This window comes from Bombus terrestris, chromosome 18, assembly GCF_910591885.1.
Source record: "Bombus terrestris chromosome 18, iyBomTerr1.2, whole genome shotgun sequence".
Taxonomy (NCBI): Eukaryota; Metazoa; Arthropoda; class Insecta; order Hymenoptera; family Apidae; genus Bombus; species Bombus terrestris.
The window spans coordinates 1912067-1939738 of record NC_063286.1 but is presented as its reverse complement, the minus strand read 5'-3'; the positions used below and the strand labels follow the sequence as shown (position 1 = coordinate 1939738).

Below are 27672 nucleotides of genomic sequence, written 5' to 3'. Positions count from 1 at the left end.
AAACGAACGGGAAAAGGAGCGGATGAAAAGGGATCGCGAATAGCAGAAAACACGGTAACGTTGCATGGAAACGGTGCGTGGAGCACGCGCGCGTTCCGTTAATGTACTTTATCAGAGAGGAGGCACGCGTTGCGCGAGCTTTTCCGAAATAAGGTCGTGTAAATTCAGCAGCAGGTCCGTCCCTCGGTAATTCCGAGAAAGGGCGCCACTTTGCATTAAGTCTGCGCCACCGTTGTCTTGCGAATCGGTTATGAAACGGTTATGCGTCCGCCGGATTCTACTTAGCTTCGCGTAGGCGACAGCGAATTAAAATGTAGCTCGCTTTTACACGTTTCGAAATTTTCGTTCGCGAAACCGCGTGGATCTTCCGCGTTCTAGAAATCTTTCATACAAGTCGTTGAAATTTTCCTCTACAAACAAAAATGAAAGAAAAGCGTTACAACGGACGGAGGAAACAGCACGTAACGAAATTCGATGCACGACTGATATTTGCACGAGCAATTTAACAACAACAAAACCGATGACAAACGAATGGTTTTGCAAGGTAAACTTGGATTGTCGTTCTTTTAACGGTCGTTTAACTTTGTTGCGCGAATATTTATCGGGCGGTAAGAGGTCGTCGCCTAGGGTTAACGCAACAGGAAACGGGAGACGTCCATTATTCTGAGAACTTGGCTCGACAATCGTCGTCCTTTTGCCTCGCATAATTTAAAAACGAGACTAACTGGGTCGTCATCCAACCAACAGGTTCTCGATCTTCGTTCCAAGTATACCGGTCGGACGGTTGCGAAACGTTCAACGACGCCGGGATGGTTAAACGGCTAGAATTCGAGCGAGACGAGAACGACGACTGCTTCGTCGAAACGAGGATAGTCGCCGGTCCACGGGGAAACTCGGTCAACGACTTAACCAGATTTACCCGGGAAACTTTCAGAAAATTGACGAAGGACGCGGGACGTCGGCGACGACGTCCTCGTCGTTGTCGTCGTCGTTGTCGTCCTCGTTCCCGTCGTCGTCATCGTCGTCGCCATCGCTGTTGCCTTTCAGGACAAAACATCTTCCAACGGAGTTTTCTTACCTCCTTGTCGGGAGCTGAAGGCACCGGTGCTTCCAGCGATGATTAGAAGCAGCAGCGGGCTTAATAAAGCTCTCGAGGAAGGCAGCATCTTTCCTGTACTCCTACCGGCGCCTGCGCGACACAGGGTCCTTTAACCGGCTTCCCTCATCACAGCCTCCCTGGAAAAAGAAGAAAGAAAGGGAAAGATGAATGATAAGAAATTGTCGACGACGAATTGGTCGGACGACTGGTTGCGTCGTTTAAGCGGATCCGATGTATATCTACTGAAAAATCAAACAATAACGATGCAAACACTTGGCCAAGTGTTAAGACAGAGATAATTCGATGTTATCCGATAAACGATATTAAGATAACAATTGTTCGTGTAATTGCAAATTAGGTCAGACATTCCAAATTACGGCTACTACTAGAGTAGATTAAATGATAAATATTTGATACTCTTTAACTCGTCGATCATGGTTATAAAACCATTACCTCTTGATTTTGTTACGAAGCATTGAGCGAAATATACGTCGGATGGTTCTAAAAGCTGCGATTTCGAAAATGAGATCCTATTTTATTCAATCGACACCGGTCGATACCATTCTTCGAATTTATCAACTTTCTACGTGTTGATTAAATTCTAAATTGAATAAAATAGAACGCCAATCATCATTCTCGGTTCCAAATAAAAGATGCTATCTTTAGTTTATTTTGTTCTTATTTCGCTGCGCAACCAATCTAAACTACTATTTTACCCTAATGGGATTGTAATTGTTCTTCGAACAAATCCACAATCATAACTATGTATCTACATATGTGTACATGTACATCATTTGCGTACATCATAGCCATTTTCCTGGTAATGGAAGCGAGTTATCGAAACAAATTTCAGTGCATTATGCGCCGTGCTTTCTCGACGCCGACAAAGCGAAAGTTAACCCTTTGTGCCGTTCGTCAATTGCAATTATCCCGGCTGCAAGGTGATTACCCGTGTAATTCTTTTTCAGCCGGCAATATCCTACGGGCGAGACGGCCCGCTCTTTTTCTTCGCTTTTCGCGTCGATCCGCCTAGTTAATGAGGCCGGAACATTTAATCCAGCGTTCATTAAGGCGTCAAAATTTGTTATCTTGGTCGCGATGCAGAATAAAGCATTCCGCTTTTACCTGCGCGCGTATCGTAGGAAGATTCCGGCAATCGTCGCCAATAAATGGCCAACGAACGCGATCGATATACTTCGTTTCTTCGTGAAATATCAAAAAGCCTGTTCTCTCCGCCGATCGATGAATCGTTTCGTCACTTTGAACGCGGACCATTCGTAGCATAGACCTACCTCGCGTGTTATCTATCTGTCATACAACTTCCTGTTTCCCCAAGCTAACCCCGAAAAAAATTAAAGGATACGTCATTTAGAAGCTAGGAGTTTGGTCTAATCACTCTAACCAACTCCAATTAACGATCCCTATAATACAGCGATATAATACAGCGACGATAAATTGATCACGTTGAAGTTGGAAATGGTGCAATAATAAAATATAAAGTTCCTACGATCTGACATAAAAATTCTCTTTCCTTTCTGCACCGAATGTTAACTCTTGCTAGACGACCGATTCGCCACGCGGTGATTTGCATATTAATTAAATAGTAATTAACTCGGAATATTCGTTGGTTGTTTGTTATATTTCGACGACGAGTAATCGTCTGTTGCAATTTCTCCGTTATTATCGTCATTCGAATTAAAATATAATAAAGTTCTGTTTCGATCAACGATTGCGATCGTTTATTTCGCGTAATGAACATTACTCCATAAATTACGTAGCATTTCACGCAAATTTCAATGGCAAACCGTTCTCGCAATCCTGAATACCATTTCCGGTGATTGCCCGCGACGACGATACCGTGCAGATTTTTCACCAGTTACCTTTCCCTTGTATTCGTCACGGCCTCGACCTGCCTCGATCTTGGTCGGGGATCGGGTATTTTTAACTCATCATTAGGGGTCATTAAGCTCCAGCAACGGGGAGCAACGTCGACAGTGACCCTCCGAGCCAATTGCGGCTTCGTCGCTGTTAAAATTAAAATGTCGACCTTAACGGCGCCAGTTACGAAGGGAGGAAGCTCGCGTGTCTGTTATTAGAAGACCGCGTAAAAAGGAAATTCGTAAACATCAAAATCACAAGTGCGTGAAACCGACAATAGGAATAAATGTTACTTATGGTAAAATTTACTCTATTAGTCGGACACTAGATATCGATAAAAATAGATAATAATAAAATAGAAGGATAACGATGTAATAATAAAAGACACATAATAGCGATTGTATAGTGTGTATACGATGAGCTGAAACGAAGGAAGTGACGCGGCAGACAACGTGATGTTATGCCGTGCTATTATGAGAAGAATCGGCTGCTTCGAATAATTCTGATTCACGATGTAGTGACAGTATCGAAGGTTTAGAAACCTCTCTGATGGAATTTTGTAATTTTCTATTTAATGTTTTAGCACGACGAATAACGGCGTTTTATTACACTCGCGTTAAACTCGTCGCGTAAAACTCATTCATACAAATATAACGGGCAATTGTTTGAAAACGGAGAAGAAAACGGTCCACGATTGCCTGACCCTAATTTCGCGAACCACTCGTCGTCCCTTCATCGACGAACGTTGTACGCGCCTGGAGAAACCATCGTAATCTCGAGAGTCCACGAGACAGATCAAGCGTCGTCGGGCGTCGGTGTTTGCTCCAACTTATTTATTTTTCCGCGGAAGACAGAGCTTGGCCGGGAAGCGTAGCTCGACACTGCAGAAAGCGGAAAGAGAGGAAGAGAGTTGGCCCCGAGGGCGCGTTGGATTTCCATTATGCTAAACCGCAAATGGAGTCCTGCGATCGAGTGTCTCTCTGTGCCACCCCTGGAGGCGCACAAAGCCGCTGGAATAAGGCTCCTAAGGTGTAATGTTACCGAGAAATTAAATTCTCTCGTTCTCTGCGACCGCCTTCACCACCGACTCACCCCATCGTCCGATTCCTGCCTCTCTTTTTCCTTGCCTCTTGCTACAGGCTGTTTCACGGACCGTCCAGGGATTCCTCCAGCCAAAACACTGTTTTTCCAACCAGTCCTTCCTCCGTTTCCCCTTACTCGTTGTTACGACCGTTCCGCGGAGAGACGCGGTCGCGAGGAAAACGCGAGAAGCGTAAATTCTCGCTACAATTCTGATAATCGACGCCGCGAATTAATCGTTTCCCTGTCTCGATTAAGATAACAGAGCTAGTTCAAATGAGTTTAACACTGAATCAACAGGGTTAATATAAACTCGTATATTTAACGATATTTAATATCGTCGTGAAAACGTCACGAATGATTTAACGATGAATACAATTAGTTTGTTGCAATAATTCGACACGACTTTACTATGATCTCTCGATGTACACTTTACTTTACACTAAGCGAGTTTAATTTTATTCGTCAGAACATTCCGATGCATTCCGTTTGAATCCTCAAATGATACTGATTGCCCCTTCGATTTTTTCTTTGTCTTTTCTGGGAGACGACCCCGCCACGTTCGCGCCTATCATCACGTATACCAGCTTCTTTGTGTACACGAAATAACGGACCGAAGGCGAATCGACTTTTCTAGAACTCGCTGCTTGATGACAACTATACCGCTATATCGCTACATTGTATATATTTCGCCGGTCCTATAAAACGATCCGTCTGCGACGCTGTAGTACCACGAGCGACGGTTACGGACACGGCCTATGGTATGCCTCGTGGCGTAACACTCGTTGCTAGTCGTAAATACGATCGAAATGTACATATATATTACTTGGCCGGATAAGAGACGCTACAGAGAACTGGAAGAGATGCTCTATCGATTGTAATGGATTATCAATCTCACGTGCGTTTTCGATTGTACATTAATTATTAGATTTATTATTATTAGCGCTTTAAAGATAAAGCGCTTTGTGCCGCGAAGCCGTTGGAAATTTCCGAGGTCGAGTGCCGCCACAAATACATGGATTGCGGATTTTTTATGAAAATTTACATTTTTATGCAGAGTCGCCTCATTCTTTGGACATCATTACGAATACCTCACTTCGAAAATGTTGCATATGTTAGTAGATTATATGCGATCTACACGTATTGCGCGTGTAAATTTTCCACAAGTGCATAAACATTCGCAGGGTAACAATAGTAGTTGACGTTCGGATAAATGAATCCAATTAGTAAGAATTCATTTAATAGGAGATATATAATAAGTAAAATTTTGCTTAAAAAAAAATTAACTTCTTGTAAAAGCGAGTCCACCTAGCCTTCTTCCCAATTATAGCAGCATAATATCTAAGAGCAATAGAGAGCACGTTCGAGGGTCGCAAAATCATCTTGGAAGAATTTCTTTCTGTAAACTACCTCCTAACAGCGAACCTGCAAACAGTACCAGTCTTATTGAACGAGCTGTACGTTGCTCTCTTCCTCCGGCTTTCTTGTCACGGCACAAATGAACCCGCAGCACACCGTGTCGCCGGCGTGCGCCGCTATCTGCACACGTATGCGAACAAAAGGATTCGCCTGACATTTGAGCTTTTTGCCGAGGAGCACGTCCTCGACGATGATTTTCTCAGGTTTTCTTCGCGTGAGCCAGGCCTCCCAGTCGTCACGGTGAATTACGGTGAAGAGCTCCTGGTGAATTTTGATCGCAGCCAAAGACGCTCGAGACTTCGGTGCTCCCTTGGCGACGCCCGTCTCGCCGGAAACGATTTCTTCGTCGAATCATCCGTCGTCGATCGACCAAAAGTAGAACGTCTAGGTTTCCCTCGCGACACGGACCTTGGCTGCGAGTGACAAACGCGTTTCAAAGCTCAAGCTCGGCCGGTCTCGAAATTCACAGCAGCTTCTCGTCTCTTTGTTCCGCGCGATTCTACGAAGACTGGACGTGAAACGATGAAAAGTCGACGAGATGGCGACCGTGGACAAACTAACTGCGCGCTTTTATCGAGGCGTCAGCCCTATCGCGGACAGTCTAGAAGAAGGTTTTCCAACTTTTCCGATGCGAAATGCAGCGGAAATGCGAGATACCAGTCGAGACGCGGACGAACACATCGATTCGAACAATGATTCTAGCACAGTTCTTCCAAAACTTTACAAAGTATAAATATCGAATCTCTATTAGCAACTGCAAACTTTGCGCGCAAGTTAATTTTTACCGACTATCAAATGGAAAATATATGAACGCTTCTATCCTCGAGTCAAGATGAGATACAATTAATTTTTCCTTTTAAGTCCGATTTTCGAGTATTCGCTCCTTGTTTTGTTATTACTTTTGCTTTCCAGTGAAAAAAAAAAAAAAAAGAAAAGGAAAACGTTGAATCCCCATTTTGTTGGATATCTTTATAAGATCTATGTAAAATTTTTGAAATATATAGTATATGTCACAATAGTCAGTTTTCGTAATATGGTGTTCTACGTATAAGTATTATAAAAATTTCGCTATATCTTTTCGAGCGATGAAAGTGTGTCGGTGCGATGTAGAAGATACAATTTAATGAACTATGAAGTGGAAAAAGTGGTACTTACAAGCATCTCGATTCTCAAGATCTTCGCTTACACCGCTACGATTTTTAACCCATCGTATAAGAATCTCTACACCGTAACACAATAGCATCGCATTGCTGACAATACGACATAGAAAATGGTAATTTTACTCGCAAAATATATCAATCCGGTATTTGCATCGGCGAAAGACGGCGAAAGACGGCGAACGGACGTCTCAATTAAGGTATTGTTCCGAGGGCCAAGGAATCAAAGACGGAGCCTCGCGGAATTGTAAGGCGATCCCGTTTGGCGAGAGAGGGACGGCTGATGGAGGTCGAACAAAGAAAATTCTCGAATAACTTTGGAAATCCGTGGAGTTCGAAGCGTCGCCACGGAACGCCGGACTCATTACCATCCATCGTATTTCAACAGAGATTTTTTCCCCGTCGTCGACGTTTCCGTGCCGTGAACGAACGGCGAAAATTAAGGTACGCCTTTCATCGCAATACTGCGAACGCGGCACGAACGAGATTAGAGCGGCCTCAGGGCGTATCTCGTCTTTCGAATTAGCGCGAAACTCATCTCGCTTGTATCTGTCGGAAACGAGAGGAACGACCAACGACCAACCAGCGAAAGGGAAGAACGAATCGTTGGAGCGAATGGGGCCCAACCGCGAACGTGAATTATTAAAAGTTTCCTGTTTTTCGTTATCACGAGATCTCTTATTGGTCTAAAGTCTAGAGGAATGAACAGAGTTCGTATATTCTGTTGGATTTTCTTTTAATTAGTTGTTATGGCGAATTCAGACTCTACGCTCTAGATGCGAATTACGGATTCATCGATAGCGAAAGGCGTTGATAACGAATCTTCATTTTGTCTAGAACGTTTTGTATAGAACAAGCAAATAACTGTTTAAGATTCTACTGCAACGGCTAAATCTATTAACTCGATTCCAAGAGTCACACAATAACGCAATTCACATACGCTATGGATAAATGATCAGCGATGCATATCTAAAGTACAAGATGTATAATTCGCTTTAAGTTAAACAATCCGCAACAGAACAGTGCATAGTATTTGATGCGTCTTCTACAGTGTACTGTTAAAAGGTTTTCCCCGACTGAGCTATTCCCTTTTCCGCACCATCCCTGTTAGTACCGCCGGCCAGAAAAATATATCCGTGTCTTTAATACGTCGAATTTCACAACGCATCCACACTCTCAAACATATTCTCATTCTCCAAATCGTACTATTTTATCGTAATAAAATGTTCATCCATTAAGTAGAAATTGTCATAAAAAAATGAAACAATTATCGTTCCGATGTTTCAACCCTGGGACAGCAACGTGTAAAATAGATGGAAAGAGGAGCGGCAAAAGGAGGAAGAGCATCGAACAATGCCGTTTAATTTCCGAAAAAATGTCCGCGCCATGCAAGTTATGAGCGGCCCATCCTATCCCGGGTGACGGAGAATTTATCAAACGAGATTGTCGAGTCGAAACTCTACGCGTATTCTGCTCGCAAGAAGGTGAAAAGAGGGGGAAGGGAAAGAAGGGGATGGTGGAAAATAGAGACGAAGGTGATCGTAGAGAAGGGACAACGAGAACGAGGAATGCCCGGCCGCAAACAATGGAATTCTACTTGGTGAAAAATTTTCCAGCGTGTCGCTGCTCGGTGATCCTGTCAAATTACACCGCCGACCCCTTGCCCTGCATCCCGCGCCCCATCCATGGTTCCCGGTGTTCCCGTCATATTTCGTAATATCGCGGAATCTCGAGGTGGGCCAGTCGCCGAGCTGGCAGAATACCGGTGGCTCGGTAAATCGTTTTCGAATGGAAAGGAAAACTGGTTACACCGTGGAAGGAGTGGGAAATGGAAGACGCTCCTCTAGCCAGGCCAAGTGAAATGTAATGTCGAATGGCGGAGCGAAGTAGGAAATAGAGCGGGTGGCCTCGAACAGCACGGAAAACACCGTGGAAAAATCATGAGTTACGGATTGCGAAAACAGTCGGACAGATGGCGTAATGACGCGTTATCGTGAACGTAACGAGTTTCGATGTTCCAGGTTAACGTTTAACATGTTCTCTATCAATGTCACGCTTGTGGTTAACACTTGCTGATTAATTTAGACGTACATTTATCGATTCTATCGGTATATAATAAGTCCTGTCTACATTGCAACTGAAACGATTGTAAAATGTGAAGATGAATTTTATCGCGTTTAGTAACGAATAACGTGTTGCTTTGTTATTATATATTATTATACAGTTGAATTTCTTTCTTAGAAGTCTTTCTTACTTTGAGATTCGTTATTCCGTTCCGCTTCTATACCATTTCGAAGCGTTACTTGGAATATTTTTGATCGTTGACTGTAATTTGTCAACTGAAAAGATTCTATTTGACTTTATTTCTATGAATTATCTTATTTCATATCATCTTATGAAACGATTTGATTGTAACTGACGTGATTGATATACAAAAGGGGAACAAATTTCAGGCAGTCGTTCTAAAATTTCAGACAGTCGGATTAACGAATATGTTGCGAGACAGCACAGGAAACGAAACACGATTTGTAGTGGATATTTTGTTCCAATCCGTTATGGTAACGAAACGTGATACGCGTTAATGAAATTTCGCAACTAGCATTAAATTAGATTATACCCTGATGTTTATTAGATTATTTTATTAGGTTATGTCTAAACCAATAATAAAAAATAATAATAGACTAACAAACGCTGAATACAAGAAATCAAACTATTGATCATTCTTCAAGTTTCTTAAGACATTACGAAAACTAACCGAATAAATTGCGATTACAGTCTCGATCGAAGCCAGTGGAATAAGAAGAAGCAGCAATTGTAAAAGCCGTAGATATGAAGTTCCTCCGGCATCGATTTCTCGTTGGCAAGGAGAAAACACGGTTCTCGGAAGGTTCGGTAAGAAGCGGAAGACGAGAAGCAAAAAGCTGATGCAAGAAAGAGTATGTTGGAAGAGGAACGCCTGGCTGAGGAACAATGCGCGGCCACACTACGGGTAAGTGAACATTTCTACGGATTCGCGGCTAGGAACACACGTCGAAGAGACTTCTTTTGTTCCGACTGGCAAACGTACCGGGGGCCCAGAGATCGGCCATTTGCCAAACGAGATCGAAGATTTGCGCCGTTGCGCTGGTTCGTCGGTTATTATCGTCAACGCGTACAGATGACGACGGAGGAAAAAGGATAACGAAACGAGGCGCCAGTGGTTTCTTCGACGTGGAGAACGATCACGATCACGATCTTTCCTTTTCTACGAGGAAAACCGAAACCAAGGAAATGTATATTAAGAACAAGGCAACAGCGGCATCTTCTTGCTAATTAATTGCCAGTCAATGTACAACGAGTAGGGTTTCTATGCATTTATGCGAAATTTAGCACAGAATGGACACAATATATGAAAGTGTAGAAAACTTTCTATTCTATAGAAGTAGACTCAACTTTCTTTATCAAAGGAACAATTACTCTCGATACGAATGACTATCGATATCGTTTTTGACTTAACTAGCGAGTGGATCGTCATTTAACGAGTACAGAGTAAAATTGGAAACCGTATCGAGTCGACGCCTCGCGAATTCGTTTAATCGCGAATGCGCGAGTAAAGACGAAATCAGCGAAGATCCGATGCTCGTTGGGATGTGCATAAATCGAATTTCCATGGAGACGCTAGCCTGGAAAAGCGTTCCGTCGTAGTCCCTGATATCTGCCACCAATTATCGCATCCCTCGTTCTCGGTAGCAATTAACATACCTCTTTGTTGTCTTTCCCAAAATTACCGGAATTTGAGGAGGACGAAGATGGTAGGGGAGCAACGCGACAGAGGAACAACGAAGCCGAATTCACGACAATTTGCCACACGCATCGAGAGTCAAACTGCCTTCAACGCTTTCCGTGACTCCAGCATCCCCCTCTTAAGATTCCTCGAATTGAATCGACGCGGTAACCGGTGTAACGCCAACAATATCATCCCCTCGCTCGTCCCAGCCGCATCCTCCTTCTCTCATCCCTCTTACTCTCATCTTCGTCATCGTCGACGTCTTCGTCCTCGTCATCATCGTAGTCGTCGTCGTAGTCGTCGTCGTAGTCGTGGCTTACACAATTCCGTGTGCCGCGTGGAGCCAATTACAACGTAAGAAACGTTAACTTAGTTTGTCAAGCAGTTAACACGGGAGAGCTCCTTCCAGGGACGAGGGTGCTTGCGCGCCGATAGCGCCGCCACCAGCTGAAGAGATAACTAGTTTGAGCCCGAGCCAACCCTGTTCCATCTCCTATGTGTTCGTCACCCACGCAGATATTCTACACTTCCCCTTTTTAATTCGTTCCCCTTTCTTTCTTTCTTCCTTTTGTTCAAACGTACAATCATCCATCTATAAAATATTTACGGCTAATTACTAATTTTACGAATGACTTTTCTATTTAGAATTTATAGGGGACCATTTCGTTGCAACCAATCGTATATTACGACTGTTTGACTGTAGTTACGAAAGAAGTAATTAGCTAAAACAATCATCGATTGAAAATTACACGGTTTTCGACAATTCGTTTCGACCCCTTACTGTTATCTGAATCGTCTCTTCGATATTTAGCTTAGGAAGATAGAAGAGAGACGTCCGTATACGCTTGCGTAGCCACGAAGCCGAAGTCCGCGTAGCTGCGTTCGAGGAGTCGACGGAGTGCTTCGGCAGCCTGAAATTCCAGGACCGACTGTTCAGGTTCCAACAGTTCGGCGCGAAACCGAGCCCCGCCGCACGCGTATCTCGGATATTTGTGTGCGTGTGTGTGCCACGGCAGTTAGGAATTCCGCATGCACGAACGTCGGGGAAAGAGAGAGAGTGAGGGGTGTGGGCTGAGAGGAGCCGATTATTGCTCGTCAAGTTCGAGATCGAGTGCAGTAACCGGGACTAGGCAAGACGTTTAGGATCATTATTTATCCTCGTGCGGAATAATTTCGCCGAGCTACAGCCTGCCTCCCGTCCGACGGAAGTTCGTTGACCTATCGGAATTCCTGACATCTGCCGTCAACGGGCATTTTCATTAGTGCTGTTAATTAAAGGAGACGCGAGTTCTGTCTCTTGTCCCCGGCAGCGAATATTTTCGCGCTGGCCGGCCCATTAAAGCGGGCTCGCGTTCTCCGGCAAAAATTCAATACGCGCGGTATTTCCACGCGTTTATAAATTTCTCATTATTTCCGATTCGTCTTCCGTTCGAACGACGTCGATGAAAATATCGCCCGCGGAAACAAGAAGAGTCAGAGACACGGTTAAAATATATTAATGCAAATTTTCATTATACTATTACGACAACGCCGTATCTCATCGATGATGCAACAGCTAAAAAGATATACCTACTACGAATCCCGTATCTAGTCATTCGGTTGGCGACACCCCAATAAAACCGTCGTAAACTGTAAGCTGCGGAAATGAAGCACGCCAATTGCTAATAGACTACGACTACCAACTACGATTTGCAAAATTCTTATCTATCCGTGTCTCCAAACCGACCAATCTTCCATTCTCAATTAATATCGTCGTCTTTGAAAATCGTCAAAATCACGTTGTTAATGGTAATAGCGAATCAGGCAATATACCTTTAGCAGGGTCGGTGCAGCTATTCGAAAAAGAATCCAAGCTGAATTTGAATCGATGAAGCTTCGAGCAACGAGAGAAACGAGAAGGCGAGGGCAATTCCACGCGGCAGCCAATTACGTTTCAAGGAATTGCGTTTTGCCGCGAGTTACGAGCTCCCGGTGGCGCGTCGACGGGGGTGGGGCTCCGGGAGGTAAGACGTGGCTCGAGCGACGGAAGGATCTTGGTTGCAAACTTATTCGAGTTATAACAGTTGCGAGCCACCTTGGGCATCGTAGCTTGGGACTTACGGCGCGGCACAGGGTCCCCAGCTCGTGACACGGGAGTTGCCGCGTTACACGGGGTGCCTTAAAGTGCACAGGGACTACGAAACACCGAGCCAGTTTCCCCGGTGTCGTGTTACGCCGACATACCTCCGACGTATCACCTTTTGAGCACGCACCTGCACTAACTAGTGAATCTGCTTTCAATTAGTTATGCCGGTGATATGGGTTACGCCGTGCCGCGCGGTGCCGCGCCGGGCCACGTCGAGGATCGTAATGCCCTCACTTCCTAATGAACTGCAGCCTGTTTCCTCTAGTCGTTCGCTGTTTTACGCGTCTCCTGAGTTTCGACTGACGCTGTTCAAACATTCATCGAATTAAAAGCGAATTGCTTCGCCGATTACGATTCTTACGTACCGGATTACTTCCATTTCCAACTATTCGTTTTCATTGCGACATTAATACTGCACAAACTGAGAAAATGACTAGGCGAAGGAATATCATTTTGATTGATTATTTTTGATAAATCTGTACTAGGTTGCCTAAAAAGTTTTCTCCTTTTGGATAACAATAAAACCGTCATATAATAATGGATGCATAACATTTTTAGTTTTATGTTATTTTATCGCACTATGTATGATCGTAATAATAGCAACAGAGAGTAAAATGGTTCGTACATAATTCAATAAAATAATATAAGCAAGAAAATATCGCGCGTCTATTATTTGCTTATAAAATGAAAGAAGCTTTTAGGACAACCCAATAGAAACTACTACGTGTTCTATATCGGATGGATAACGACGCTATCCGCAGATGTTTTTTTAAGAACTTTTTTTTTGGCAATTACGTCGGCGATCTCGGACGAGTCAGCTCGTATTGGGTATTATCGTGAAAAAGTCGTCCAAACAGCGTATACACGAGCATAAAAATGTTGCGCAAGAGGAGACCTCGTTGATTTATTTCAACAAGATTCGATACAATCGTAAAAATAGTGACGAGTCAATACTCGAGCCAATGCTCGTGTTAACTATCTTCTCTCCCTTACATAATACATTCGCTTCAAACGCGAATGAAGCCTTTCGACCGAAGAATGCTTCTGCAAAGTATCTAGAAGATCGATCATGCAACGTGTCAATGACTTGTAGCTGTTCGATTGTCTTCAAATTGACAAAAATGTGATCGGTTAAGCGGGATCGAATATCCGAGAATCTAGCGTGTATTTGATGTGGTTGTTCCGGCGCATTCGTAGATTCGATGATCGAGAACACGCATCCGTTGAAATCGTAAACTTAATCGTTATAGTAGATTAATCGACTCGATCGATAAGCAAAGAAAACGCTTCGAAAGAATAAGGTGGAAAAAGGAGAAATAGATTGAAGAAAGAGCAAAGTAATGACAGTAATTTTCTAAGAAAATACCGGGAAACCGCGGCAAAGTATGATACACGCGTGCAAATACTTTTTTTATCGATGCATTTATATTCATAGCTCGTGAGGTTTCTTGTAGTCGAGAAGGAGGAGCGGGGCGGGGAGAAGGGCGATAGCGGAGATGAGAGACAGTGAAACAAAAGCAAGTCTCGAAGAGAAGAGAGGAAGAGTGAGAAGAGAAAGGATAGACGCAGAGCTAACAAGTCGAAGTAGCGAAGGGTGGTCAGAGGGGTTGGTGGCGGCGGTGGCGATGGTGGAAGGAGACGAACCAAGTCGTGCTAAGCAACTTAGATTAGTTGAATCGACTGGCCTCTGCTGGCGAACCGCCAGGCCAAATTGTCAAGAGAATTGCTCTCCAGTCTTGCCGCTACACCGCGCGCCGCCATTCCTCACCATCGTTTTCTTCCCCCTTTTCTGCCGATGTGCTCTCTCGTGCGCGGTAAAACAAAACGAATAACCGTGAAAGCCCGTCGTTCGCGTAGACCCCGAAGAAATTCGACCAAATATCCTGTCGCTGTTCCCCGATAAATACAATTTCTACATATTTTTGTCAATTTCTATCTTATCTGTACGAAGAATCACTTCAAACTGCCGTTACATACCACTTTTATATCCCCGGTCACTTTTGATTCGCAAACTCGATACCGAATACGCGAACGAATAAATTTGAAACGGCAACGAAATCGATCGGTTAATCCGATTAGATCCTCGCCGAATTCCACGATTCGGAAAGTTGGATACAATAAACGATCAAAATGGTCCCTGGCGTGTCCTGGATCTACGGTAAAAATAATTGTTCGAGGACGTTCCAAGTTGACCGAGAGTACGTGTTACTGTACGTCGGGGGCGGTTTTATCTCGATCCTTTATTTCCTACGCGGCCGATCGAACCTGTATAGCTGCTGGCACGCGGTCTCGTTTTATTGGATTCCGTGCAAGGGCGGCGCCGTTTTTCCAGGTTACCGGCCGATGGAGAAGCAGTCGCGTCCTCATCTATCATCTGCCTGCACCGGCGCCGAAGTCATTTAACAAACGTCTCCGTCAGATTCCATATTGCGGGCTACGCGCCGCGGCCGTTTTCCTTCTTTTCCAACCGTTCGATCCTTCGAACCGCTTTTCTGTCCCTTTCCTCCGCCGTCCTAGTCTCTCTCTCTCTCTCATCGAATCCCGGCTGTCGCGGATTTTCATTCTCTCTTGCGACTTTCCGCCAGTTACGTGCGTAGAAAACACGATGCCTGGCCATGACTGCGTAATTTCGTACGTTCCAACGATTCCCTCGCGGTTTTACGTCATCGAACCACCAGCTATAGCACGGATTTTCTTAAGTACAGATTCCCATAAATCGCTACGGATTTACGTATCCAAAAGCGTTTATAAGCGCCAAGTCGGAAAGTAGACGCTACTTGACTTGTAATTGGCTACCACTGTATACCAACACTTGAGCCTCTCGTAAAAATAAAATAATCCATCTTTTGCCGATTTCTCAGTTTACAGTTACATTCGCAAGTTCATTTATTCTAACAAACACAAACCAACTTCTAACTAACACAAACAATAGTAGATTCTAAGATTAAAAAGACAATGTTGAACAACTTATTCAACGTTATTATTCTCCGGCATTTAATACGAAGTAAAAATCGAACATCGATCTAACGAGTTACGTTTCTGCTTTTAACGAAATGTTTTGCAGAAATTATCGTCGAACGTTTTCGCCTCTAATTTTCCAAGATCTCCATTTCCTACCTCTTACGTATACCTTTCGTTCGTTCGTCCCTTGTCCGTGCTACGATCGTTCATCCGTAGGACAAAAAACGGGAAGGCCACGAACTTCCCAGTAACAAACAGCAAGGGACTGCTGTAATTTCCCGCGGCCCGATATCTTTATTACCCGGCTGGGGATAAATCAACGGTTATCGCGGTCGGCGAGGCGACATTTACACCAAAAATCAAGATGAAAACTCTTCTGGAGGATAGGCAACGCGAAAATTACTCCAGCCTGATAAATGCCCGGCCGGCGGCGAGTGATCGATAACAAAAACTACTCGACAAGCTGTTAATCCGAAGGACAATTCTCGTATCTCGTCGCGCTAACAAATCACGACCTCTCTCCTTTTGTCCGTTCTTCGCCAACAACGACAATGTAGATATTGTACGGCGATCGTGTGACGGGATGAAGCTTTCGGCGAAAGCGAATTGCGGCTTTGTCGCGAAACTCAAATCCTTACAATAATTGGGAGAAACGGAGTTTGGCGTTGGCTCGCTCGAAACTCGGCGCTGCCTTCGTTCGCCGAACGTACACTTCAGAAATTGTGCCACTCTAATCCGACGTGAAACCAATGCGAATACATACGTACGTACAGCATCCTTCTGCCAACAGCGCCGTCTTTCCGTTCTCCACGAGTGGGCGATTTTTTGAAGGAAATGCACCAAGTGCAGTTGCCGTAGCGATATTCATTTTCCGACTGTTAAATTTGTAGACGAGCAGGGAAACGCGACCCTTGGCGTTTGACGCATTTGCAAATCCCATTAACGTCCTCGAAAAGGAAAAGGGATCGCGGAAGCTTCTCCTTATCTCCGGCGAGTCTGTCCCGTTGTCAATTACCCGGATCTTGTAACGACCGACAGACAGAGCGAGCGGGGAGTTTACGTCGCAATTGGAATCGCGTTTCCAGCGGGGACACAAATTTTCCGAAGGAGCAGCAGAAGCACCCTTGTCAACGCGGGAAATTGAATCTCCTCGCAGAAATCACGTTCGAGAGGAAATATGTATAAAAGAAGAGCGAACGGCGGCCGTCACGCTAAAAATGTCCGAAATCTATCTTGTCGGCGAGCCATCCTGCAGCGATATTAAACATGATTTAGCACGCACCAGTGGATCCTGCTATTCAACCCTATATCGAAACCCGTTTCCATCGACACCTCGACTTTATCAAGGCGCAACTGTTACACCAGTCATATTTTCCGACCGTTTATCACCGAACTCGCCGAAACTCTACGTTGTATCGTTTTTCGAGAGAATCGAACGGTGATACGAGACGTTTCATACGGAGAACTCGGAAGGAGGCCAGTTCTCGTAGCAAATGTCTAAACGTTCATTCCCACGATCCATTCTCCCAACAACGTATCCCCGTTTCCGCTGGCTTTCTCTCAGCGAGTCATCGACAAATGCATTGGCGCCGTGGTTTCGACCAGTTGCCAGGAGGAAACTGATACGGAACGTCCAAGACCGATGGACGCTGTCTCGAACCGGTTTATCGCCGCTCGAAATCCTTATCTGTCCGGTGGGTAATCTCGGGGAATCCCTTTTGCGCGTTGTTATCTCGTTTCGAGACCGCAGCATGTTCTGCAAGGGGACGAAGAACGAACGGATGCGACGCCAACGAAAACGACGCCACCGCAACTTTTTAACCGTGCTCGATAAATCTGCTTGCTCTCCTCCGTCCATCTCTTTCTTCCATCTCTATCTCTGTCCGATCCTCTCGTCCTTCCTGTACAACACGCCTCGATTCTTTCTCTTCTCGTGAGATCCTATTTCTTTATTGTTTCTCTCTTCTTCGGTGTTCTCCAGAGGCAACCGGTAGAGTCCCTTCCTCTTGGCATTGTCTCAGCAACGCCGGTCAAGGGTTTGCGCTATCGATTGCCACGGAAATTCAATAAGCCACGATGAACTACGATGAACCACGTCTAAATAAAGAGCCCGTGGACTGCGTCCAATCCCAGTTCCGAGGACATCGACCGAACGCCCCTGCTGGCCAACTTATTTCTAATATCTTGCTATTCCTAAGTTGTTAAAATTAAAATCGAAAGATCGACGTTATGATACGACGTTAGAAAAATTATAAACGACCATACGAACGATAGTAACGAGCATATTATCAGAAAGAATGATTTTTTAGATAGCGAAAACGCGATGCTATTTATCTGTGATCTTATTTCCAGTATTCTCTTACGTATAATTGAACCAATACTTTTTACTTTTAGCGAAACTTTCCAACTGTCTAATCCGAACTGAAATGTTTTTCAAACAATCGATTCGTAGGAACCGAACGGTATTGTCAAATTGAAATTTAGCCGCGACTATCCGAAAGGTCCGTTACGCGGGATATTAACACGAGTTTGCCGCAAACAAGAAAAATCTTCCCCCGAAGGAAGGCGGCGTCTTTGTTTTCGTTTTAAGCGTCACCGAAAGACTTATTAAATTATTTTAGCCGCCACTCTGTTTCGCCTGCGGCTTTTTCCGACGACTCGCTTTCGCGCCTTACTTCCCTCCCGCTTATTCGATCTTTCTCGTTTCATCCTTTTGCGTCGAAACCGTCGCGCGTCCGCTCTTCCACAAACCAGATTCGCTTTTTCCCTCTGTCCGTCTAGCCCTGCCTCGCCGTTTTCACCGGTGCTCCTGTCCCTCTGCTTTCTTCGTTTTATAATAATCCCGGATACCGTTAAATTCTATTTCGTCTTTATTTCCTATGAAATAAAATGGGCCGACATTATACGCTTCTTCCGGCTGTCACGGATTTTCACGTCTCCAACGTTATTCGCTCTTACTCGCCGCGTTTCTTCCTTCGCCGATACATTGCCCGGTATAAAGAAATCTTACCGGTTAGTTAGCATTTCTTTGCATCCATCCTGTTCGCGATAGAAATGCTCGATTTAGAGGGTTAAGTTAAGCGATTAAAGAACACGAATTTACGACAGGAAACGGGAGTCGTTTGCGCCGAGCTTTCTCGTAGTTTTTTTCCTAGCGGCTGGCGGCCAAATCTGCGCAGTAAAACGCAGACGTAGATCGTGCAATTTCCACGCGATGTGGGCGAACTGTGCGCGATAAAAACCGCCCGCCCTGCTCGAAATCACATTTCAACGATCCGCGACTACGGAATCGATATTTCCATCTGAAATTAAGGGACGTTCGATGGATGGGCCGATTCGGACGGCCTGATGAAAATACTTTCGACGCATTCGAAAGCTCCGCCCATATGAGGTGGTCGAAATATTCGCGAAAGTAGCCACTTGGCGAATATTCCCTGTAAATCGACGAATCGCACGGCATCGCCATCTGCATAGACAGATTTGTTGCCATAGGGGTAAGCTGATTTCGCTGTTTGGATGCCGTACGAGTTTTCGCTCGATCTTTCTATTTTACCCGCTGCCCGTCCTTTTTTTTCTTTTTTCGTAGCGACCGGAGCCACGTATCTTGCTACGCTCGATCCAGTCGCTCGTATTTCGAACGGATTGGAATACAGTGACAGGGTTGCGAATTACGATCGCGACGATTCGACGCGTGCGAGATTCAGTTTCGACCCTTGCAGTAAACCCGCCTCGATGGTTACACGTTTACACGCTCGTGGATCCCTCGAAGAAAGGGAGACTCGAAATTAATGGATCCTTTATGGCTACTCGATGATACCTCGATGCCCTCTTAATGCGGTCGTTTATCTTTCGTCACGATTGTTCTCGTGTACAACCGACGATTAAAGAGGCCGTACGTATTACTACGGAGGGAAACTCTCTGTGGAAATACGACCGAAGAATTGAAATGACAAGATTGTTGCGCCTTTTGTCAGAGAGAAGATCCTCGGAGTAAGTTGCATTTCTCATCGAGCGAATTTATCATTGTAAAAGAAAAAGGGACAAAAGAGAGAGGAGAGAGAGAGAGAGAGAGAGAGAGAATATTTCTGTATGCGATTGAAACTAAATCGAATCATCGTGCAACGGCGCAGGACTGTTTTTTGCATAATTCATGTCGCGAGAGAAAAATCTTATTGTGGTTCGGAATGGGTGTAGTACTTGGCGCGGTCGGGAGTTTTTCTTTTAAATTATTCAGCGTCAGGTGGCGAGTATTGCGAAACAATCCTTTTATAAAAGTCATTTGCGAGACTGTATCCAACAAACAAAGAACCTCTCAAGCTGTACAGTTCGTTGGTTTTGACGTATTTCCGCCGAGTTTTCTCCAACGAACGTGTCTTCGGATTGTTGCGTCGCTTTCGAGCGAACCTTTCAATACGATTTACCGAGCGTCGAGCACCCGCCCTTCGCAATCCCTATTTCCATAAATAATGATAAATTAAAAGATACAATGCGCGTGGCCAAACAGTGCCGACGTGGATTGCGATTGAACGTATTGAACGAGCCCCTTTATTATAATCGTTCGTTTCTCGAAAAAGTATTTAAATGCTGTTCATCGCGGTTCCCGTTGTAAGCCGCTACGTAAATTTATCGAATCCATTGTATCGGAAAAATTGTTACGTTCGAAAGCCAGATTTCTGAAAGCTTTAACATTATTGTACCGGCAGAACATTTCAATTACGTAAAAAGTTTCCCAATTGTTTCTATAGCTGCATACCTACGAACGTATTACGCTACCGACCGTATTAACCGAAATTCAACGTAAAATCCAAGAGGGTACCGGCAATTATCAGACAATTACACAACATCGATATGCATACATGTATTATACATACATGTATATGGATAATACGTCGATTTAAAAACCGTTGGATAATAAGCGTCTGTGTTCTTCGACTAGCTCAGTCGAACGTCTGGTGCCTCTTTCTTCCGACGATTCTGACCCGTGGCCCGCAATTCCACAGCTGACGTTTAATTAAGTCGACGGGGCGATTCGTTGGGTGTCCCGAGGCGGTCGACAAAGCCGGATAACGGAAAGAAACGGAGAAAAGCCGCGGCTAAGGACGGTAAGCCGCGAGAATCGCGGGTATCTATGCTTCTGGAAATTAATTACCGCTCGCGTCAATCCTGGCGTTAATAGCGCCACTAAGTGCCAACGACAAACGGCCATCGTGCTATTTCTCGCGGCGAAAACTCGCGATTCAGTCGTTTCACCCACTTTATTGCCGATTGCCGATCCGTCTACGAATAATTCCAGCTTCTCCACTAATTTTAAGCAGCCCGTTTTCCTTGTTAGGAAAACGCAACGGTCTCTGCTGATGATTATCCAACAAGCATCGTAAATGTATTTCGCCTCATTTGATTTTAGAAATACAAATGTTGCATATATGTTGGATCATATTGGACGATTCTTTTATTCTTATGTGTGGGTAACCTTATCTCGCCCTCGTATTTTTCCGTAATTATCGACATTCTGTTTTTGCCATCAATTTATCGAACGCCATTACAAACGATTCGCGCAAAATAATGACTCGAGACTACACGAGACGACGACTCAAAAATATTGTTACAGAAGAAGCATAGACTAGACGTCCGGGCACATCGTCGATGTGAGAATTAGTTAGTTTGCACAACCACGAATCTATCAATTCCAACTACGTCGAGACGAACGTTTCTCTTAAAGAAACCCAAAGAATAATTCGGAATAATAACGGACTAATCGGTATACGATCTGTTATTACAACGGGCGTAAATAAGATCTAATAACTTCGATTATATGATTAGACTTGGGCAAAATTTAAAGAAAAAATCGATAGCGTAGATACGAGACAACACGTTTGCCGCATACCAGAGCATCAAGTAAACGCGTAACTGGTACTCGGCCATTAGCCCGTCGCCACGATGATTTCGAGGAACGGGTAGTTGGGGAAGCGTGCACGCGGTTTGGCCCGGCGCAATTACCGGCACGCGAGATCGCGAATGATTTCGATCTGCCATTAGCGGCGACAACAGGCCAGCCCGAGGGTCGTCGACGGTTTTTCTGACGCGCCAACTTCGCGTAGCGGTTTCATCGATCCCGGACGACCGCAGGGGCCGGATATTCTTTGCAGGTTCATCCCAGGGCCACAAACCAGACCGCGCGCCTCCTCGATCCTTTCCGTTCGCGTCCTCGGTCCTTTCGGCCCTTAGCCGTGGTCAGAACTGCGGTTGCCAGCCGTGCACCCGGCAATCCACCGAATCACGGACGGAGCTTTGCTCGCCCTCGGGAAAGAACCGGCGGATTGGCGCATCGGCAGTAGCTGGCTAAGCCGATTTGCCGATACTCCCGCATCTCCGATACCTTCTACGCCGTCCCTTTTGCCAAAGTGGCACAAAGCGTTCTCGAGCACGCCACCGTTTAACAGAAAGATCCTTCTTTTTTCTCGCCTTTTCTTCTCGCTTCGAAGACGGGGGAGGACAGACACATCGTAACTGAATTGCGAATTGTGAAACGAAGAAACCGCCAGGACGTGGGAAAAGGTTCTTGGGAATTAAGCGCGGTGACGCGTGAAAAATTAAGATTTCTTAGCAGACGGATATCGATCTTGGTACACTGGATGTTTCCCGGTTGAAATATGTATACCGGGAAATAGCGAGAGAAAAGAAGAGCGAACCGAACGGATCAGTGAACTGGAATTTATCGAGCAACAGCTTCGAGTCGACAACTTGCCCGCTATTGTTCGCAGCCGCGTCAGTGCATCGGGACGAGAGCCAGCCACGGTTAATCGAATCGTCGCAGGAAAAAATATTCGCCGGGATCGCCGGCAATTGCCGCGTTGTCCCCCATTATCGAGGCAGCAGATTATCGAGATTGAAATTGTTGCGGCAGAGAGGAATAAACACGGCGATCCTTCGACCGTCGCTTCTTGTCGGGCCATCGACCGCGATGTTACTGTTTCACGAAGCGAAATCCCAGGACTCTCGGAGGTGTGTAGCTTCGGGGAACGAACGGGTGTCCTCCACGGGTGTCGTAGGAAACGGGCGTGCGTCGCGGCAGAGTAAGCCGATTTTATGGGCTTTTTCCACGGGGAATACCCTATCCACCCCTCTCGGACCCCGTTGAACCGGCCGCTGACACCCTGCAAACTCGACTGTATCCCGGCCAACGACACCGCGCCACCGTCTTACGCTCCATGAAACATCGAATTTTATCCGCCACTTCGTTGCACTTTAAAATCCGAACGCTGGTTTAAATTTAATTTCGCTTCGCGCGAGCCGGCATCGAAGGATCCCGGTCCACTCGTAATTCTAGATACGCCCAGTCGCCAGTCGAGCGTGTATCCGTTTGTCGCGCGAGATTATTGCCTGGCTCGCTTTTTCTTTTACTCCAGTTCATCCCGCTAGTCGCATTCCCGCATCCCTCGTTTCCTGCCACGTTCGTCTCGCTTTATTCGCTCCTTCGTATAAAGAAACTAGGTGGGTGTATGACGAGACACGTATAAAGAAACGTACAACAAGAGGCTGAGCTGGTGGTTTTTGTTTCTTTAAAAACAGAGGAGAATGGACCATCCAAAGAATTTCAGGAATGAAAGGGTTCTTCGGTGGTTGGAGCCACTTGGACGGATCGCTCGATTCCCGAGCTGCTAAAAGGAAAACGAACTAGTACGAGAAACCTGGACGAGCTGGATTTTACTTTCGATTTTCGCTTCAAAGTGTTTCCCCCGATTATCATTTCTTTCTCCACGCACACTTTTCCACTGACTATCGATCCAACGGGTAAATTAATCGCCTTCGGGGGTGCAAAACTCTAAAGGAAATTCGATTGCTCCAAGGTTAATAAAGATCATCAGACGTAACAGAGGCAATATCGCGGAGACGCGGTTTTACCGCGAAAAACCGATCGGTTTGGTGTTTGTGAAAACGAACGAGCAGATAGAATCGAACGATCCAGGTTGATAAGGGAAATCGTCGCGGCCCGAACCGTGGATATCAAATCTATAACGGCGCCCGATTGAAACTACAAAAGGAGGAGTGCATCGTTGAAAATCGAGTTTTCGGCTTTACGTTAATCTCCGGTAGCGTATAAAAGAGCGGCGACGGAACGCGAACCGGTAATTTCGTGCCAGGGGAATCATTTTGAGCGGCGCTTTCGCCAACTTCGTTAACCCTTTCCGCTCTGCGGACTCGCGCGTTATTCTTTTTCGTTTCGCGCCGCAACGTTTAAATCAATTCCCGCGGTGTATTTTCGTCGGTTGCTTTGTAACAGCGGCGGCACGCTACGCCGAATTAACAGAAGAACGATAAATCAAGGCCGGTTTCGTACAAAGATAATTACCAACGGCGACAAAACGAACATATAATGCCCAATGAGGGAGGAACGCGGTTCCGGTTAACGAACAAAGCATGGCAAAGAAAAAAAAAAGCGTCGATTCAATAGCAACGATTTCGAACGAACGCGCCACTTAATCGAAGTAATCGGTCGACCTTCGAGGCTCCATAAAGAAGGACCCTCCCCCCCCCCCCCCGATGGACCGAAAGGAAAAGGACCGAGAAGGAGAGAAAAAAGAAGAGGAAGAGGAAGAGGAAAGTGAAATCCGGCGTTAGTCGACCGTGATAAGACCTCTAACTTCGTTTCCGAAGTGAGAAGAGGCAAAGTTCGCGTCTGGCAAGGTCTTAGCCGGGCTGCGACTCGGCGAGTCGCAAAAGAAAAAATCGGGGTGGTCTGCCGGATGCAGGCAAGTTTCTCTATGGGTTCGGCGAGTTCCAATGGACGAGAATTTGATCAGCATCGGTATCTCGATGCGAGACACAACTGTGAAAGAAGAAAGAAGAAAGGACGACTGGCGACGAACGATGGAATCAGCTATAAACAAACAACTGTAGTCGTTTGTGCTTGGTCTTCTTGGAATACTTGCATCGACATATGATACGTATCAACGAGAGTCGTAAATTCTCGTCTCGATTGGCATCGACGCTATGAATCAGTCAATTTCCTACTTCGATTACGACGATAGGGATGACTATAGTTGTACATTTTACGGAGATCACCTTCACCTTACGGAGATCACAAAAGACCGTGTGCACGGCGGACAACGCTAAACCTTGTGGCAGGCAATCGTAATAAAGACTAATTTTTGACACGGCGGTAACGGCTGCTTGCTTTATTATTAAATAGCTATGACAAGGAAATAAATATGGGACGGTCAGTCATTGTTGCGTATCAATCAAGCGCAACATGCATCGTATTTTCTCAAATCATCTGTCACAATTATATCGTGTCACGTATATATTATATTCATTTCTGTCTAAAGTCACTTTAACACTTTCGTTGCTATGAAAATTTCATCTTTTCCCCCTCAAGAACGATATACTCTATTTTATGAAAAGTGTCTTTGCTTCGTGAGTTTCGCCTCGGTTCTCCTGTTTAGCCAAATCACTTGTCAACGATCGATTCCCTTAGATAATTGTAACTGCGACATGAAATTCATCTTTCAAGTTTGGAACGCAGTGGCCCGGCGTTGTCTCGTGGATGGAGTGTTCTTGATAATTTCTATCACACCGTTTGAGACCGAGGATCGAGAACTGGCAAACTCGGAGGTTCACGCGGCGAACAATGTTTTTGCGTGACGACGTTTAGAGAGAAGACGCTACTAGAACGAGTTTCCAGTTGCCGAGGAAACTGACCTATTTCTCGTTTCGCGTTGTTGATTATCGCAGTTTAATCGTTCGAATGTCTGGGGATCGACATAACGCGTCGCGTCCAAAGTTTCACCATTGAAAGTCCGTAAATACGTTTTTCTTCCGAGCTAGAATATCGCGATTTAGCGTCCGATTGCGTTCAGAGATACAAAAAGAATAATCACGTAAAACATAAGGAAATGCATAAAAATTTCTTTTCTCTTTTCTCCTTTAACGGAAACAACTTTTTTTTATTATAGTATAGAGCAACTCTCCAACTTGTAACACGAACTCGTCTTATAGTTCACGAAGCAAAGTTCAACGCGACACAATCACATTTTCCGTCGGTGCATTTCTAAATTGGAGGGATCCGTTGCTCCTGAATTCATTTTTGGGAAAGCTATCTATGAAGATCGCAGGATCATGCCTACAATGACCAACTTTGCACAAAGTTACGTGGTAATCTTTCTACGCGAAAGTCTGCAACACCCATTTCCTCGTCTCTGCCGAGAAATTTCAGATGAAGAAAGTCTTGCACGATGTGGAGGCTTTAGAATTCTGCTTGAGAAAAATCTTCAAGATTTTGACGGACAAGTGATTCGAAAGTTAGGAGGAAAAGTTAATGTTTTGTCGGAAAGTGTCAGGGTTTTTAAAGTTTCGGAGACGATTAGAAGTATCACGGAATGCTCGTGGATGACGAACATGGAGCGAACTAGGAATCGTCGGGCAAAGATAATTGTGACTGAAGAACGGGAAAAGAGTGCATGCATTTCGATCTTCAAATATATTATTTTTCAGAACAACAGCTCGTCGGGAGACACATCCACTATAATCATAGTCTTATACGCTATTGCGTGAAAAATATAGCTGCAAAGTAGAATATAGCGCGCACCATTAGACTCGATTGGTAAGCAGAGTCGAATATCTAAATCTGGCGGACTTGCGCGTCGTAACGTTGCGATACGGCATCGTTGCCTGTAGGTTGTCACATCGAGGGAACGGGAACGGGAACGGTTCTGTATCGGCGACGGAATTGGTCCAACATGAACAGCGATTTGACCCGTTTTATCCGAAAGGCGCCTTAAATAAGATCGCGGTTGAACGAGGGACTCGCAGCAGACCATGTGGCGCTTTTCGAGCCGTACGAATAAAATAAAATAATAATTCGCAGCACGTACGATCGCGCGAACGCTACTGGCTCGTTGTTCTGCAAAGATAATGGAGAGATCCGGCGAAAGTTTTTACCTGAAAGCAGATCCATTCCGAGGCTCGTTAACAAAAACCCAATGAACCCGGCAAAGTTCGTTAACGAAGCCTGTACGCGCACGAGTACGACAAGTACGTAAACTCTGAAAGGCGTTGCACAAAGTGCAGCTCGCGGAAAATAATGCCGTAGGAGCGGCGAGGAGAAATGATTTCCGGCGGAGCCACGAGAGACAAATTTAATTCGCCGCAATTACGCAGGCCGCCGGGCCTGTCCCTCCAGCCCTTCTAACTCCTTTTCCATCCGTTCGACAAACAAACGGGAAAAAGATGCACGTTCTGCCATCCCCTTTTCCTTCTTTTCCACCGTTCCTCTTCCGTTGGCCCCGCAAAACGAGGTAAATCGACTCGATATGCCGGAGTCGCGGTGGTCTCTCGTGCCCCCGGGGATAAACGTGCGACTGGTTTTTCCCTTTTACCAGAAAACTGCTCAATCTGTAGGGAGGGACGTCGAGCAGCCGGAGAAATCGTACCCAGGAGTGCGAACTTAATTGCACCCGGTCATACTTTCGCTCACGTTCTTCCACTGTCTCGTTAGTTCCTTCTTAAACTCGGATTAGCTCGCGTCCCCCTTTGCTCACCGTATCCTTCGACCCCGCGCGTGTCCCTCGCTTCTTGGCGACCCGATTAAAAGTGTTTCGCCCGCGAATTAAATAACGTGTCCTGAAACTAACTGGTGTTACGTTCTTGTTCCTTTTTATCACGGCGATTTTTCGTTCCAATTCATTATCAGGAAATCGCTATCAGAAAGAGAAAGCGAAAAGTTACGAAATTCTGTCATCTATCTTCCGCCGATGACAATGATTTAAATAAAAATTGGATACAGAATCGAGCAGCTTTTTTTTCACACTTTGAATAAAGGAGCCACTCTGATCACTTTGAGCATTGAATTTTTACGAGGGAGAATAAAAGAACACGAGATAGTTTTCGTGAGCGAATGATACGTGCGATCGCACACTGGTTCGAGTTTTTGCGAGTAGCCAACCAGAGTATCCGGCAAGGGTTCGATGCTTAACAAGGGATAATCTCGTTAAGGACCACAGAACTAGCTTGTGTGTTTTACAAGTTAGGAATTACGTTGATTAGTAGCAAGTCGAACGTCCAACTAGCGTGAACGAGTGTTTCGCCACTTGAATCTCGATCTCTCTGGATCGTATAGCAATGTACACAAACGCAGACCAATACCTCTTGTATCGTTTCTCCTCGTACCTTTCTACAACAGTTCCTTTTT

At 45.2% G+C, this 27672-nt stretch overlaps 1 protein-coding gene across 6 annotated transcripts in view; it reads right to left on the bottom strand.

Annotated features, from left to right (window-relative positions):
* LOC100644350 overlaps positions 1-27672 on the bottom strand; it is a 259551-nt gene that overhangs the window by 129059 nt on the left and 102820 nt on the right. For all 6 annotated transcript variants that reach the window (XM_048414106.1, XM_003402158.4, XM_048414107.1 and 3 more), the window contains one exon: positions 1079-1236. In XM_048414106.1, the coding sequence (XP_048270063.1) occupies positions 1079-1166 (88 nt within the window). In that variant the 5' untranslated portion in view covers positions 1167-1236. The remainder of the gene's footprint in view (positions 1-1078; positions 1237-27672) is intronic.